Source organism: Oncorhynchus mykiss, chromosome 5 (assembly GCF_013265735.2).
Source record: "Oncorhynchus mykiss isolate Arlee chromosome 5, USDA_OmykA_1.1, whole genome shotgun sequence".
NCBI lineage: Eukaryota > Metazoa > Chordata > Actinopteri > Salmoniformes > Salmonidae > Oncorhynchus > Oncorhynchus mykiss.
In genome coordinates, this window is record NC_048569.1 from 26,901,381 (window position 1) to 26,917,861 (window position 16,481).

The following is a 16,481-nucleotide window of genomic DNA, read 5'->3' on the forward strand; positions in this document are numbered from 1 at the left end:
GTGTTGTGCTGCATGAGGCAAATGCTAGTCATACCAAATACTGACTGGTTTTGTGATCCCTGCAGCCTCCTTTTTTTTTAAGGTGCTTGTGACCAACTGTTCCATATCTGTATTTCTAGTCATGTGAAATCCATAGATTAGTGTCTAATGAATGTATTTACATTGACTGATTTCCTTATATGAACTGTAAGTCAGTAAAATCTTTGAAATTGTTGTTTCTATTTTTATACAGTGTACAATAATGTTAAGTATAGAAGTAGCTAGACTAACATCATTTCAATTACATTTCAGAGAGTTTGTTGCACACCTCCAGAAGTATAACATTGGAACTTCAACTTCCTAGAATATAAAACCACCAAATTAACCACATGCACGAATAAAACAAATAATAACAACTTAATTTCTTGCACAATTTTATTATTTTAAACCAAAAAATGATACATCACACAGACATTTAAATGTGTATAGTTTTTAAAAATCTTTGACAGGCTTAAGTGTACAACAGTCAGAGATATACAGTGAGCTCCAAAAGTACAGTGACACTGTTGTTGTTTTGGCTCTGTACTCCAGAACTTTGGATGTGAAATGATACAATGACTGAGGTTAAAGTGCAGACTGTCAGCTTCCATTTGAGGGTATTTAACCATTTAGAAATTACAGCACTTTTTGTACATTGTCTCCCCCTTTTAGGGGACCAAAAGTATTGGGACAAATTGACTTATGTGTATTGAAGTAGTCAAAAGTGTAGTATTTGGTCCCATATTTCTCGAACGCAATGATTACATCAAGCTTGTGACTCTACAAACTTGTGCATTTGTCGTTTGATTATTTTGTGCCCAATAGAAATTCATGGTAAATGATGTATTGTGTAATTTGAGTGACTTTTATTTGATATTTGTGCTTCTGTAACTTTCCCACGCATCATTATTCAGGAGTATTCATAATCATAGTAGCATCCATATGAATGTAGAAGTGTTCAGAACATATTATATTCTTATTTACAATAAAAGTGACTCCAAAATGACAATACCATTTCTATCAGGCACAAAATAATCAAACTCAACCAAAACAAACAGCAAATGCATCCAACAAGTTTGTAGACTCACACACGTAATCCCGGTGTACTAGGAATATGGGACCAAATAACAAAACATTTGACTACTTTAATATACGTATATGTGGCACCTTCATTGGGGATATAGATGAAAATACCTTCAAATTAAAGCTGACAGTCTGCACTTTAACCTCATAGTCATTGTATAATTTCAAATCCAAAGTGCTGGAGCACAGTCAAAAAAAGTGTCAAACCCCAATAATTTTGGAGCTCACTGGAACTCTTGAACTAAAATCTAGAATTTACTGGGATTGTTCTAATACTATTCTTTTGAAAGATGTTTTGAAAGGTGTGTGTGTGTGTGGGGGGGGGGGGGATTCTATCCATGCTTTGTAATATAAACACATTCAGAGCAATAACATACTTTTTTTTTTGATACAGAGTCTGAGATAGTAAGGTAAATTAGCAGTGTGGAACAAACTTGCAGGTATACTGCATTTATAAAGCATAGAAGCAAAACTGCAAACCTCTCAGGTTGTATGGCAAAACCTTGTATTTTCAGTGATATCCCTTATGGAAGTGGGCATGTATTTTTAGTGTCACCTAAGCATTGGCGTGCAGATCAAGCTTTTACGTCATGGGCTTTTCAATTAACCACCTAAGTTGTAATTCTTCTACAGAGTGATTTATTTGCCATTTATGTGGCTTTAGGCTACTAATTGTAAGAAACAAAAGAAAAAAGTGACACATGCATAAAAAGCTTAAAGGTCTACCATTGCCTTGCTACCAGCCACTCGTTGAACATTTCCCACTTTACACTAGCTGATCCGTAGGAATCACACTGGCTGACAAGAAGCATACGGGTCACTAGACATGACATAATCATCTGGAATGTGTATAATATAAACTAGACATTAATGCATTGACATACGCTCTATGCAAATGAAACATTTCAGAGTAAGAAAAAAATAGACTTTTTACTGACTGGCCAGAAAGCATCTATGGGGAAACCAAAATATTCAGACAATCTTCACAGGGGAAAATGCTCCCTTCCTCATACTGCTCTACCCATGACGAACAAGGCGGTCAGGTAGGATCCATAGCTCAATATGCAACAGAGCTGCAGGACTGCTCTCGTTTCTGTTAGTTCCCTGTAGTGAGGAAATATAAAAGCTCTTCACTCTTTCACAAACACTGTTTCACACAAATGCATACACGGAACACGCAAGCTTCTTGGAGTGGGTAGAAGTCGCTTCTAACCACTGGTCCATTGCACCGTCAGATATATGGTCAGATGTTTTATCTACCCACAAATTGTTATTGCTGGGGTTACAATGATGTGGTCCTAGAGCTGTGGTTAGGGAAACATCCACCCACCTCAAGCAAAACTCTTCCCAGCAAATATCCATTGAACAACTGATACACTACAATTCCATAAACTCCAAGCATCAAGTCCTCATTTTGGCTACTGTGAAATGAAACAAACACACTCCATACAACAAATATTTTTTCAGTGTACAAATGTAGCAGTTTCTTTTTTAGGAGGGGGGGGGTCTTCTTCTCAAAGGCACCTTTCAAAATGTAATAGCTTATGACACTTCCCTGTCAAGATTCAGACACCCATCATACATCTGACTATGAATAAACCTAAAACAAAACCGCCTAAAACTACAATAAAACCCATAGAAATTATTCTATATAAACTGAAATCTCTCCTAATATGTACATGAAAAACTGAACATATAATGTTTCATGTACATCTTATAAGTCACCTTCACTCTTCTTTCTGTACAGTACTGATAAACCTCAACACAGTGCTATAACACCAGTAATCAATCACTGGTGTAGTTCAGTCACAGGGGCTGCTACTCTACTGCCAACATGTCTTACAAACTGATTGTGATTGCTGTACTCCGAAAAGAAGTTTGAATGGGAAAATATGCAATAAATAAAGCTCAACTAAATCTCACGTGTCTGGTCAGAGATCAGTGCAAATTAGTTTATTTTTCAATTCGGGCAATATTCATTTGTCTGATTGGTCTACAAAGTGCTATTCCTGGCCTATACTGGATAAAATAACAATATTTGCTACAAACTTCAGGAAATATTAATAAGATGATCCATCTCAAGCACTCAGACTAAAAAAGCTCAATGGGGTTTATGCAGTTCCAGCTGTTCTTCCACCATGGCAGCCATTTCACTTTGGTCAAAAGGAAATGCGCAGTGAGGTCCATTTCCTGTCAAGGCCCAGAAGTGGCACATACAGCAATCCTCTCTACATTCTCCTGTTTATGGTCAAAAAAATCTATCTGCTGGGTCCAAAAGGGCAACATTGTCATTCTTAATACGGCAAACTTAGCATCGACAAATTATCACAGACAGCGATGAATAAAGTACAATACTTCTGTAACAGCACCTTTATATGGTTCTATCACAGGAATGTACATTAAGCTGGGTCAATAACAACACACAACATTTTTTTCGCCACACACAGGCCTGTGGGCTGTGACAGGCCATACAATTGTGTTAACGCTCTTAAAAACTCTTCTGGTTTCCTCGAAAACGACAAATAAAATCTAAATCAATGTAAACCATCAAAGAAACCAAAAAGAGGAAAACAGACAAGTTAAGCCCACTCGCTATAATATCAGGCTATACTATTGTCCACAAATCACCATTACAAGCCAAACTAAAAATAGCACAATGCCCCGCGTAGGGGTTGAGATTCATATTTTTCACACAGAGTGGCTTCTTATAGAGTGATACCTCACGTCTTAAGAGAAGTGAGGGTCTATTTGTGATTGCTTAGCGCTGAATTATTGACAGAATCAAATGGAGCGTGTCTGTGACTGCAGTAGAATCCTCCGGCAGACTGCTTGGCTGTGATTGCTCAGGGCAGCGTTACTGACGGTAAGAGGCTGTGTGTATGGGACACTGCACAGAAATGAATAGCTAACACACTCAGTCCGTGTAGTGGGGTCCTGTCTGACACACGGAGGAGTGTGTAGTGGCCTTCTCACAAGCCCTTCATCTCCAACATCAACCAGGCGGTCACAGGCTCCACTGTGAGTATGAGAGACCAGCGTCACCAGTCCCAAGCATACCCAGTCCAGGCCCTTCATAACACACCCCCTGCCCCCACCACTGGCTGGTATCTCCATGGAAACTAGAGGGTGGAGGGAGGATACTGAGTTGGTAGGGAGGAAGTCAGATTGAATGGGCATGGTGGTGTCTGTCCAGAATGACTGACATCATAGTTTAGCAGCATCCACGGGTGCTGAGCAGAGTCCTCAGATGCAGAGCCCTGACTGTAGTGCTGTGAGGCGACGCTCGATGCACTCCTTACCTGCAGAGAGAGAACGGGGGGATGGGGGTTTAGAAGCAGTAGTTAATCAATGGATATGGTCAAAGGGACAAGTCACTGAGCTAAGTAAACAACAGTATACTTCCAAAACTATTTAGCGTGAAATTGCATTCCTGTAGTCATGGAAATAAAATGGTGTTCTATGAAGATATATGTTCCTTTATTATTTTCCCCTAACCCCATCACCCCTCCCGATTGGAGAAAACTAATGGACAACAATACTTAGGCTTCTATTTCCAGCTATACATACATTTTACAGACACAGTATATTTAAGCAATAAGGCACGAGGTGTGGGATATGGCCAATATACCATGGCTAAGGGCTGTTCTTATGCACAACGAAGCACCGAGTGCCCGGACACATACCTTAGTCGTGGTATATTGGCCATATATCACAAACCCCTGAGGTGCCTTATTGGTATTATAAACCGGTTACCAACGTAATTAGAGCAGTAAAAATACATGTTTTGTCATACCCATGGTATACGGTCTGATTATAAACCAACCAGTTCATAATTTACATTCGTTCTCTTTTGTTTGTTTTAGTCCCATCCTTCAGCTATTCTCAACCCCTCCCAACTCTCTCTGAAGAGCGTCCAGTTTTGATTTCTAGCTGCCATATATTTTTTCCACTGTGCTGTTTCACAAAAGAACCTTCCTATTCTCATAGTTTCTACAGATTGTAAATTAAAGATACATTTTTTTGCTAAGAGTATTTTGCTAGGCCAGATCTAGGTAAGGGGTTGTGGTGAGAGATGAGAGGTGACTTACATTTGGTAACGATGAGGATGTCTTCGTGCTCGGTGAGGAGCAGGGACAGGCCCTCCATCAGCAGCAGGGCCTTGTGGTAGCGCTGCACCGACGCCTCTCCCTGGTGGAACATCTCATCCAGAGCAGCAGCCTGCACCTGGGGAGAGACAGAGGGAGAGACAGAGGGGGAGATAGTGGGCAAAGTCAGAGAGGATAGAGGAATACTGCCACGATAAAGGTTTGTAAATGGGTTTGAATACAAGGGATTCCATTTGGAAGTATGGGTGAATAATAGCAAAGACCCCAATCATACTCCTTATTATCAGGTTAACTCAAATATCACTTTATGACAGCTACACACTACATGCACGTGGTTGATGAAAACATGTAGCTGTATAAATGGTTAAACGAGTCAACCACAAGCCTAGTAAGGGTGAAGAAGAGATCAGATGCTGAAGAAGAGATCAGATGCTGAGATGACAGAAACGGTGTTGAGCTGAACACAGTGTCTCCCTCACCATCTGAACGGTGTTGAGCTGAACACAGTATCTCCCTCACCATCTGAACGGTGTGGCTGAACAGCAGCCTCTCGGCGGTGATAGTGTTAATGTGGTCCATGAGACGGTGCTTCCTAGAGAAGAAGCGCTCCAGCCGGGCGTTGAGGGAGAGGCAGGACGACACGCTGGACTTGAAAAGCTTGTTCAGTCTCTTCACCACTAAACACACAGTCACAGAGGAGAGGGTTAAGAGAGGAACAGTGTTATATACAGACAGAGAGCATACCTACTCCAAGTAGGGTTGGGCTCAAGAATATTTACTGATATATCATCTACTACTTAGGTTTAATGTTATATCCTCCTGTAAATGTTGGCTTTTAATTTTGGCTTCTCCAATCAGCCATGTTGTAAGGTTGTTGGGTCTTACCTTGTTTGACAGTAGCAGAGGGGTACAGTTTGCCCTGTTTGATGCACTCCATGGCTGTGTGTAAGGCAGACGACAGGAGCTCTGCAGTCTTCATGTACAACACCAGCTGCTCCGCATAGCTGAGACACAAACACACACAGATCAGACTCATGGCAAGTTTTTTAGCTAGTGCTACAGTCATCGCAAAGTGTCTCTGAATGTCAAAGTGAGCAGTAAACAAGTCTGACTTGCTTTTATCATCCATTTGTAAAGAGCTCCTCTTCCATTAAAAGGAAATACTGGACAAAGTCGTTTCAGTAATAGTGGTAGAACTGGTTGAGCTTTATTGGCTGGTGGCTCTCACCTCCACTCCCGGCTGAGGGAGCTGATCTGGTCTGCCACCAGGCTCTGCTGCTGCAGGAGGGAGGGTGGGGAGGTGTCCCCTTGCTCCGCCACAGCCCCAGCCCCGGTCCCCCTGACTCCCGCCACCTCCATCAGACAGCAGGCAAAGTCCAGGGTGAAGTGAAGGCTCCTCAGGGTCTCTGTGTGCTCCTGCTGCTCTCAGACAGTCAGAGGGAGAGAGAGAGACAAGGTCACTCACATTGACCACTACAAAGTTCGCTATTACAAACCTAATTATCTTAACATGTCACGTTAATTCTCCTAACCTGCTACAAAAAGTCACTTCTGCTATTCAAAACTGGCAGATATGCCCTGAGAACAGTCTTGGTTTCCACTAATGCGATAGAGCCGCTCTGCATTTGAGTAACCATAGCAACTGCTGCGTTTGGCTGCTGCTCTGCGCTCACGAGACAGTTGCCTCGGCTGCACACAGGTGATAATAACAACATTATGAGATTTTGGCAATGAAGGCAGCCCTTGCACTTTATTTGACTTGATGAGACTCTGTTTGGGATGAAAATGTTGTCAATAAAGTAGTGAATTGGGAGCTTTAACAGTGTGAGGGCCTTCATGTTCTATACTAGTATTCTTTATTAGCCCTGCACCTATGTTTTTAAGGATGTGCATATGACCACAAACTTTCCTAAAGACAGCCCTTGTACTTACCCAGAGTTGGATGAACTCATGGATATGGACATGTGGAATTGTGTAAATCTCTGCATGCATTTGAGGTAAAGTAGTGACTGGCTACAACTGGAGCGAGACTGAGCCGACATGAGGGGGAGGGGCAAAATGACCATGGATTTTTTTAAATATATTTCTATTAAGTTAACTATTAGCCCTACAAACAGTCTCCTTCTGAAATTATCCACACAATACATATTAACCCCCCAAACAAACTCTGTTTAGAACTACTGCCCGTTATTGTGGAGTGTCGATTCTGTCCTGTCCTGAACTTGACTCTAGAACTTCACTCCCATTCCTGCTGGAATACCACTGGACCTGCAAGACCCACGGGAGTCCTGTTCCCGTGTCACCCTCTAATGGGCATTCCTTAATACAGACACAGAGATGAAATGAGAGAAAGAAACATGCAGAGACAGAGAGAGTGACAGAAAGAAACATGCAGAGACAGAGAGTGACAGACAGCAACAACCCCACATCCCACCCCATGCCCACTCTCATCCTCTCACCGCCATCAGTGTCTCCTCTGGCAGCTCAGGGGCCAGGAAGGTGACCGGTCCCCCCATGTTGGCTGTGATGGGGTCCGTGAAGCTGTAACGTGGACTGGAGGGATCCTCGAAGCCTTCCAGATAGGTGCCTGTCTGATATCGGCTAGTAAAGGACCCCACTGGGCTGATAGAGCTGGAGGAGCCTGCTATAGAAAGTAGAGGTTAGAGCATGGCAAGAAGCTCAGAACAGGCACTAGATCATGGCTAACATAGGGAAATGTATTGTGTACATCGTTGCCACTGAGATCGCCATAGCCAGTCGCATTCTTATTCTGTGGTGGGACAGCTAGGAGGTGTCTCACTATCTTCCTGGCAGGTGGGAGCTGGGGAGGGGGGATGGGAGGGTCAGGTCTACGGGGACCTGGGATTGTGGGAGGAGGGAATCTTATGGTCTACCACAACCTTTTTTGTTTCATACTGCAATATCCAAATTGTACCATTTGTAACCTTTACCAAACTGTGCCATTGTATACTCTACTGCTGTTTTTCATCATTGGTATCAATATAATTTTTTAACACATTACATAGTGGTGCTGTGCTGAGTAAAGGATGACATCACCAGGCTGCTGAGAATTTACCTGAGTACTGCCTGGTCCTGGAGGTGTGTGGTAGGGTGCTGCTGTTGGGTGGGGAGCCCACAGTGAACACCACCTGGGCTGGGCTGGCTGAGCCTGCAGCCATGGCACCATCACCAGAGGGTGCTGACGGACAGAAACACAGCACTAATAATTTTTTACATGTATTTTATTTCCCCTTTATTTAACCAGGTAGGCTAGTTGAGAACAAGTTCTCATTTGCAACTGCGACCTGGCCAAGATAAAGCAAAGCAGTGTGACACAGACAACACAGAGTTACACATGGAGTAAACAATAAACAAGCCAATAACACAAACAAGTCAATGACAAAGTAGAGAAAAGAAAGTCTATATACAGTGTGTGCAAAAGGCATGAGGTAGGCAATAAATAGGCCATAGGAGCAAATAATTACAATTTAGCAGATTAACACTGGAGTGATAAATGAGCAGATAATGATGTGCAAGTAGAGATACTGGTGTGCAAAAGAGCAGAAAAGTAAATAAAATAAAAACAGTATGGGGATGAGGTAGGTAGATTGGGTGGGCTATTTACAGATGGACTATGTACAGCTGCAGTGATCGTTTAGCTGCTCAGATAGTTGATGTTTCAAGTTTGTGAGGGAAATAAAAGTTCAGCGATGTTTGCAATTCGTTCCAGTCACTGGCAGCAGAGAACTGGAAGGAAATGCGGCCAAATGAGGTGTTGGCTTTGGGGATGATCAGTGAGATATACCTGCTGGAGCGTGTGCTACGGGTGGGTGTTGTTATCGTGACCAGTGAACTGAGATAAGGCGGAGCTTTACCTAGCATAGACTTATAGATGACCTGGAGCCAGTGGGTCTGGCGACGAACATGTAGCGAGGGCCAGCCGACTAAAGAATACAGGTCGCAGTGGTGGGTGGTATAAGGTGATTTGGTAACAAAACGGATGGCACTGTGATAGACTGCATCCAGTTTTCTGAGTAGAGTGTTGGAAGCTATTTTGTAGATGACATCGACGAAGTCGAGGATCGGAAGGATAGTCAGTTTTACTAGGGTAAGTTTGGCGGCGTGAGTGAAGGAGGCTTTGTTGCAAAATAGAAAGCCGATTCTAGATTTGATTTTGGATTGGAGATGTTTAATAGGAGTCTGGAAGAAGAGTTTACAGTCTAGCCAGACACCTAGGTATTTATAGTTGTCCACATATTCTAGGTCGGAACTGTCCAGGGTGGCGATGCTAGTCGGGCGGGCGGGTGCGGGCAGCGAACGGTTGAAAAGCATGCATTTGGTTTTACTAGAGTTTAAGAGAAGTTGGAGGCCACGGAAGGAGTGTTGTATGGCATTGAAGCTCGTTTGGAGGATCGTTAGCGCAGTGTCCAAGGAAGGGCCAGAAGTATACAGAATGATGTCGTCTGCGTAGAGGTGGATCAGGGAATCGCTCGCAGCAAGAGCGACATCATTGATTTAGACAGAGAAAAGAGTCGGCCCGAGAATTGAACCCTGTAGTACCCCCATGGAGACTGCCAGAGGTCCGGACAACATGCCCTCCGATTTGACACACTGAACTCTGTCTGTAAAGTAGTTGGTGAACCAGGCGAGGCAGTCATCAGAAACAACAAGGCTATTGAGTCTGCCGATAAGAATACGGTGATTGACAGAGTTGAAAGCCTTGGCCAGGTCGATGAAGACAGCTGCACAGTACTGTCTCTTATCGATGGCGGTTAATGATATCGTTTAGTACCTTGAGCGTGGCTGAGGTGCACCCGTGACAGGCTCGGAAGCCGGATTTCACAGCGGAGAAGGTACGGTGGGATTCGAAATGGTCAGTGATCTGTTTATTAACTTGGCTTTCAAAGACTTTAGATAGAGACCTATATCCATCCTGCCCTGCCTAACAGTTTGGGTCTAGGGTGTCACCCCCTTTGAAGAGAGGGATGAACGCGGCAGCTTTCCAATCTTTAGGGATCTCGGACGATACGAAAGAGAGGTTGAACAGGCTGGTAATAGCGGTTGCAACAATGGCGGCGTAGAGTTTTAGAAAGAGAGGGTCCAGGTTTTGCAGCTCTTTCAGAACATCTGCTGTCTGGATATGGGTGAAGGAGAAGCTGGGGAGGCTTGGGCGAGTAGCTGCGGGGGGGATGGAGCTGTTGGCCAGGGTTGGAGTAGCTAGGAGGAAGGCATGGCCAGCCATTGAGAAATGCTTATTGAAATGTTCGATTATCATGGATTTATCAGTGGTGACCATGTTACCTAGCCTCAATGCAGTGGGCAGCTGGGAGGAGGTGCTCTTGTTCTTCATGGACTTTACAGTGTCCCAAAACTTTTTGGAGTTAGAGCTACAGGATGCGTATTTCTGCTTGAAAAAGCTAGCCTTTGCGTTTCCTGACTGACTGCGTGTATTGGTTCCTGACTTCCCTGAACAGTTGCATATCGTGGGGACTATTCGATGCTATGGCAGTCCGCCACAGGATGTTTTTGTGCTGGTCAAGGGCAGTCAGGTCTGGAGTGAACCAAGGGCTATATCTGTTCTTAGTTCTGCATTTTTTGAACGGGGCATGCTTATCTAAGATGGTGAGGAAATTACTTTTAAAGAATGACCAGGCATCCTTGACTGATGGGATGAGATCAATATCCTATCAGGATACCCGGGCCAGGTCGATTAGAAAGGCCTGCTCGCAGAAGTGTTTTAGGGAGCGTATGACAGTGATGAGGGGTGGTCGTTTGACCGCGGACCCATAGCGGATACAGGCAATGAGGCAGTAATCGCTGAGATCCTGATTGAAAACAGCGAAGGTGTATTTGGCCCATGTTTACAGATTTAGGGTTGTACCTGGTAGGTTCCTTGATGATTTGTGTGAGATTAAGGGCATCTAGCTTAGATTGTAGGACTGCCGGGTTGTTAAGCATATCCCAGTTTAGGTCACCTAACAGAATGAACTCTGAAGCTAGATGGGGGCCAATCAATTCACAAATGGTGTCCAGGGCACAGCTGGGAGTGGAGGGGGGGGTCGATAGCAGGCGGCAACAGTGAGAGACTTATTTCTGGAGAGGTTAATTTTTTAAATTAGAAAACACATAGGCCAGAGAATATGAACCATAGTAACTAATGACCTAGCTATGTGCAGTGGAGCACGTAGTCATTTACCGTGGTAGTTAGATGCATGCTTTTAACATCCAGTTTGCCCATATTATTAGCAGAGCAGTATAAATAAAACCTGATGTCCTCCAACAGCAGGGGTTTAAAAACAGTTAATATTTTAGTATGTTGAAACATAATATACCAGTAAGGAAACCTCCATCTTATCAGAATCAACTTTCACTGACCCACTTAGACAGGCCACCTTGAAAAATTATTGGCTCTTTGTGTGGTTTTGCACGCCAAATGTGCTACAGTTACAGTCCAAAGCTGAACGCCACACTGAAAGCCTCTATCCTGACCAAACTGACTAGCATGATATTCCACCTTATCTCATCTAGAATAAAATGGGATCCTTGTCTCTTTTTCAAAGGTTTAAGTGTTGAAATTTACCCCTGTGGAATGTCACCCAATTGATACCGTGACCCCAGTTGAAAAAGTGAGTGAAGAAATCTGTTTAGTCTTGCTGAACATTCATACAAAGAGTGAACCAACGAAGTTGCTTAACTTTAAACAAGGATCTCCAGTCAGTCACTGATATATATATATATATATATATATATATATATATATATATATATATATATATATATATCTCTAGTCAAGCTCAGTTCATGAACATAGCAGCTCTCTCTTTAGTCATTCAGGTAGTCATCTACTGAAGAGTAAAACTTGGTAAACAGCTCTACTAAGCCCACCTGTGATGTCTATGGCTCCTCTGTTAGAGCCGAGGTTCTCATTGCTCCCCTGCTCCCCCAGCGGCCCTCCAAATGCAGCCATCAGCAACATGTCAGACAGACGACTTGCACTCTGAGACCTGCCAACCTGCTGTCCTGGGTCCCTGTGGTCTGAGGCAGTCCTGCTGCCAGGCGGGGCCAGAACCAGGCCCTGCTGGGCCAGGAAGGTCACCAGGTTGGGGGTGCTGGGAGGTTTTGGAAACTCAAAGGGTGGGATGGCCTGTAGACAGGATGTCAGTGTCAGAGGCAAGACTCAGCCAAAGTAGAGAATATAAAGACTATGGACAGTGAGATTGACTGATTAAAGCCATTTGCTGGATACCTCAGCTTCCTGTAAACACAAGCATAGGTCTTATACTTGATGCGCTGTCCAAAACATGAACTTACTCTCGAGGGAGATCCTAGAATGGTGGGGAGGGGGCTGCGCTGCATGAGTTCACTCAGCCTGGGGGAGGAGTGCAGGGGCCGCATAGTCACCATGCCTGCCTGGTGGTTGGCCACCACTGGGTCAGAGTGCTGCTTCCTGATATTTTGCCTGCCGCCCCTGCTAGCAGCCTCGAGGAGACATGGGGCGCTGTGAAGCCGGGTGACCAGGCCTTGCTGCTGAGCGGGAGGCCGCATGTCGAGGAACTGGAGAGCTGGAGAGGGACAGGGGTTAGAGGAGGAATAATAGTGCAGCAAAATGTGAACAATGAAATGTCAATATATATTATATTAGATGAGGGACTAACTATATACACACTGACAAGGTGAGGGAAAGACACATAGAAGTAAAACATCAAAAGGTTCCTTTAAGTCAGTTTTAAACCCCACTGATCAAGCCAACAGGAAGTGGATAACCTTGGGATACAAAGCAAGAGTCTCCAGTGCCCCTGACCAGTTTAACCATGACATCCACCACTAACAAAACACTAAAACAGTCAACATAGAAGTTAGGGGGACGAAAAGGGAAAGAAGGAGGGGAACTCTGGGTTCTCACCTCCGTCCTGCGACCCCCCGCTACCGGTGTCTGTGCCCAGCGGGCGCACCTGCCCTGGCAGCTCAGGGATGGTACCCACTTCAGACACAGAGGGAAATGAGAGAGGGGGGGGGGGGGGGGGGAGAAAGAAGAAGAATAAGAGGAGAGAAAAAGAGACATTTTATGACACATCAGTGCACTCTGGCAGACCTTGAGGTGAAAGCTGGAAGGGTCTGGCCCCTCCTACAGACAGCCTGCGGAGGCCAGCCAAGGCCCCGTGGCCTCCTGGGTAAGGCAGAGATGGGCCAGTCCTTCCAAATCCCAGTGAACTATTGCTGCTACAGCGACGCACTGGGGTGGACAGCCTGTGGTGGGGAGAGAAACAGAGAAGTCACAAAATAAGACAATATTCCCTATTACCGCCAAGCCAGAAATTATACTACTGTGCCACAGAGGAGACTATAGGTTAATATAAGCGTGTGTGTAGATAATGCATGTATATCTGCAGTGCTTCCATGAGTTTCCACCCCCATGAGTTATTCCACATTTTGTTGTGTTACAGCATGAATTCCAAATTGATTAGATACACGTTAGAATCACCTTTGGCAGTGATTACAGATGTGAGTCGTTCTGGGTAAGCCTCTAAGAACTTTGCACACCTGGATTGTACAATATTCTTTTTAACATTCTTCAAGCTCTGCCAAGTTGGCTGTTGATCACTGCTAGATAACCATTTTTATGTCTTGCCATAGATTTTCAAGACGATTTAAGTCAAAATTGTAACTAGGCCAATGTCTTCTTGGTAAGCAACTCCAGTGTATATTTGGCCTTGTGTTTTAGGTTATGTCCTGCTGAAAGGTTCAATTTGTCTCCCAGTGTCTGTTGGAAAGCAGACTGAACCAGGTTTTCCTCTAGGACTTTGACTGTTCTTAGCTCTATTCTGTTTATTTTTATCCTAAACAACTAGTCCTTGCCGATGACAAGCATACCATAACATGATGCAGCTATTACCATGCTTGAAAATATGAATCGTGATACTCAGTGATGTGATGCTGTCTCAGCCTCCAGTATTTATTCTGCAGTAGTTTATGTGTCGGGGGGCTAGGGTCAGTTTGTTATATCTGGAGTACTTCTCCTGTCCTATTCGGTGTCCTGTGTGAATTTAAGTGTGCTCTCTCTAATTCTCTCTTTCTTTCTCTCTCTCGGAGGACCTGAGCCCTAGGACCATGCCTCAGGACTACCTGACATGATGACTCCTTGCTGTCCCCAGTCCACCTGGCCGTGCTGCTGCTCCAGTTTCAACTGTTCTGCCTTATTATTATTGGACCATGCTGGTCATTTATGAACATTTGAACATCTTGGCCATGTTCTGTTATAATCTCCACCCGGCACAGCCAGAAGAGGACTGGCCATCCCACATAGCCTGGTTCCTCTCTAGGTTTCTTCCTAGGTTTTGGCCTTTCTAGGGAGTTTTTCCTAGCCATCGTGCTTCTACACCTGCATTGCTTGCTGTTTGGGGTTTTAGGCTGGGTTTCTGTACAGCACTTTGAGATATCAGCTGATGTACAAAGGGCTATATAAATAAATTTGATTTGATTTGTTGTATTTGCCCGAAACATAACAATTTGTTCGTTATTCAGGACATGCAGTTTACTTTAGTGCCTTATTGCAAACAGGATTAATGCTTTTTACCCATCTACCAATAGGTGTCCTTTTTTGCGAGGCATTGGAAAACCTCCATGGTCTTTGTGGTTGAATCAGTGTTTTAAATACACTGCTAGACTGAGGGACTTTACAGATTATTGTATGCGTGGGGTACAGAGATGAGGTAGTCATTCAAAAATCATGTTGCACTATTATTGCACACAGTGAGTCCCTGCAACATATTATGTGACTTGTTAAGCAAATGTTTACTCATGAACTTATTTAGACTTGTCATAACAAAAAGGTAAACTTACTAATAAAACAATTCTAAAAACGTAATACCACTTTGACATTATCGGGTATTGTGTAACAACAAAATGTGGAAAAAGTTAAGGGGTGTGAATACTTTCTGAAGGCCCATACACTGACCGTGGGGAGCCGTCCTGGCTGGGGGAATGGAGCTTCTGCTCCATACGCTGGTAGTTTTGGACCTGAGTGGGAACCGGAATGGGCACCGACTGACCATAGTTACCACAGTTACTGCCAGAGAACTCGTTAGGCCGACTGAAAGAAGAGAGAAAGGGGGAGTTGGTTACGTTTAACCATTCCATCTGTTAAATGCATTAAGAGAGTGAAACTGCAAAAATACTGAGGAAAAAAATCTATGTAAAAGTGTGTGAGAGAAAGAGTGAAAGAGAGAGAGACAAACAGAGTGAGAGAGAATGAGAGCTGAGAGAGCCCTTGCTTTGGGGTTGACGTACTGGCCAACCGAGTGGCGCAGTGGTCTAAGGCACTGCATCTCAGTGCTAGAGGTGTCACAACAGACACCCTATTTCGAATCCACGCTGTATCATAACCAGCCGTGATTTGGAGTCCCATAGGACGGCGCACAGGGTTTGGCTGGTGTAGGCCATGAATTGTAAATAAGAATTTGTTCTTTACTGACTTGCCGGTCATCGAGCCTTACACACTAATCCTCTTACTATAGAAGGGTATATCATCGACCTTTGCTTTCAGTGCACAATACACCACCCAGCTACCAGGGTGACCTGACTAGCATGCCTAGATGGTTTAATCTGTCTGAACACTGAGAATTAATTCCTGTCCAGTAAGAGTGTGTTTTGCTCTTACCTGATAGGATTGGGGGAGCCACTGTAGGAGGGGGAGTGGGGTGGGGTCTTGCCCTGACTGCCCAGGCCACCAAAAGCTAGCAGAGAGCTAATGAGGAGTTGAGAACACAAAAGTTTTGTGATTATAATGTATATTATATTACTATGAAGAAGTAGGATTGGGTGCATTTACCATCAGCATCTAGGTACGACCCTGACCACTAAACTCACCCGCTGTTCATCAGACTGTCGTGGAACACCTTTCCAGTAGGCCCCTCACAGGTGAGCTCACCTGCTGAGAAACCATGGCAACACATCAAACCAAACTGATGAAACCTTGGAGTAGAAACCTACTACATCCTTAAATCCAGACTTAGTACGTCTCATTTAAATAATTTGTGATTATGAAATATAAAATTGTCGAGGCGACAAAACAAAACCAGGCAAGACATAATGTAAACAAACCCAGACAAGACGTCATAATGTGCTCTGAGAGTTCTCAAGTGGCTCCTGGGCCAGCCACCCTTCCATCAGTCAGTACCAGACAAGCATGTAGGTTACTCTACTGCATAAAAATTACAATTTACAAGTGAGTCAGCTATGAACGTTGCAGCACTAAAATGTAATTCTAATTGACAT

General features: G+C 44.0%; 1 protein-coding gene across 10 annotated transcripts in view; it reads right to left on the bottom strand.

Moving 5' to 3' along the window:
- Nucleotides 1-396: 396 nt before the first annotated feature.
- The window catches only part of ulk1b (unc-51 like autophagy activating kinase 1), a 35,284-nt gene continuing 19,199 nt past the window's right edge, over nucleotides 397-16,481 (bottom strand). For 4 of the 10 annotated variants that reach the window (XM_021602287.2, XM_021602283.2, XM_021602289.2 and 1 more), the window contains 14 exons: nucleotides 16,074-16,137; nucleotides 15,865-15,951; nucleotides 15,163-15,297; nucleotides 13,300-13,454; nucleotides 13,111-13,188; nucleotides 12,519-12,769; nucleotides 12,093-12,351; nucleotides 8,284-8,406; nucleotides 7,667-7,851; nucleotides 6,436-6,626; nucleotides 6,093-6,211; nucleotides 5,727-5,884; nucleotides 5,190-5,325; nucleotides 397-4,400 (listed from right to left, as the gene is read on the bottom strand). In XM_021602287.2, the coding sequence (XP_021457962.2) occupies nucleotides 4,345-4,400; nucleotides 5,190-5,325; nucleotides 5,727-5,884; nucleotides 6,093-6,211; nucleotides 6,436-6,626; nucleotides 7,667-7,851; nucleotides 8,284-8,406; nucleotides 12,093-12,351; nucleotides 12,519-12,769; nucleotides 13,111-13,188; nucleotides 13,300-13,454; nucleotides 15,163-15,297; nucleotides 15,865-15,951; nucleotides 16,074-16,137 (1,997 nt within the window). In that variant the 3' untranslated portion in view covers nucleotides 397-4,344. Of the gene's footprint in view, nucleotides 4,401-5,189; nucleotides 5,326-5,686; nucleotides 5,885-6,092; nucleotides 6,212-6,435; nucleotides 7,527-7,666; nucleotides 7,852-8,283; nucleotides 8,407-12,092; nucleotides 12,352-12,518; nucleotides 12,770-13,110; nucleotides 13,189-13,299; nucleotides 13,455-15,162; nucleotides 15,298-15,864; nucleotides 15,952-16,073; nucleotides 16,138-16,481 lie in introns of those variants that run through there. The other 6 variants (XR_002473462.2, XM_021602286.2, XM_021602284.2 and 3 more) reach the window with 6 other exon arrangements.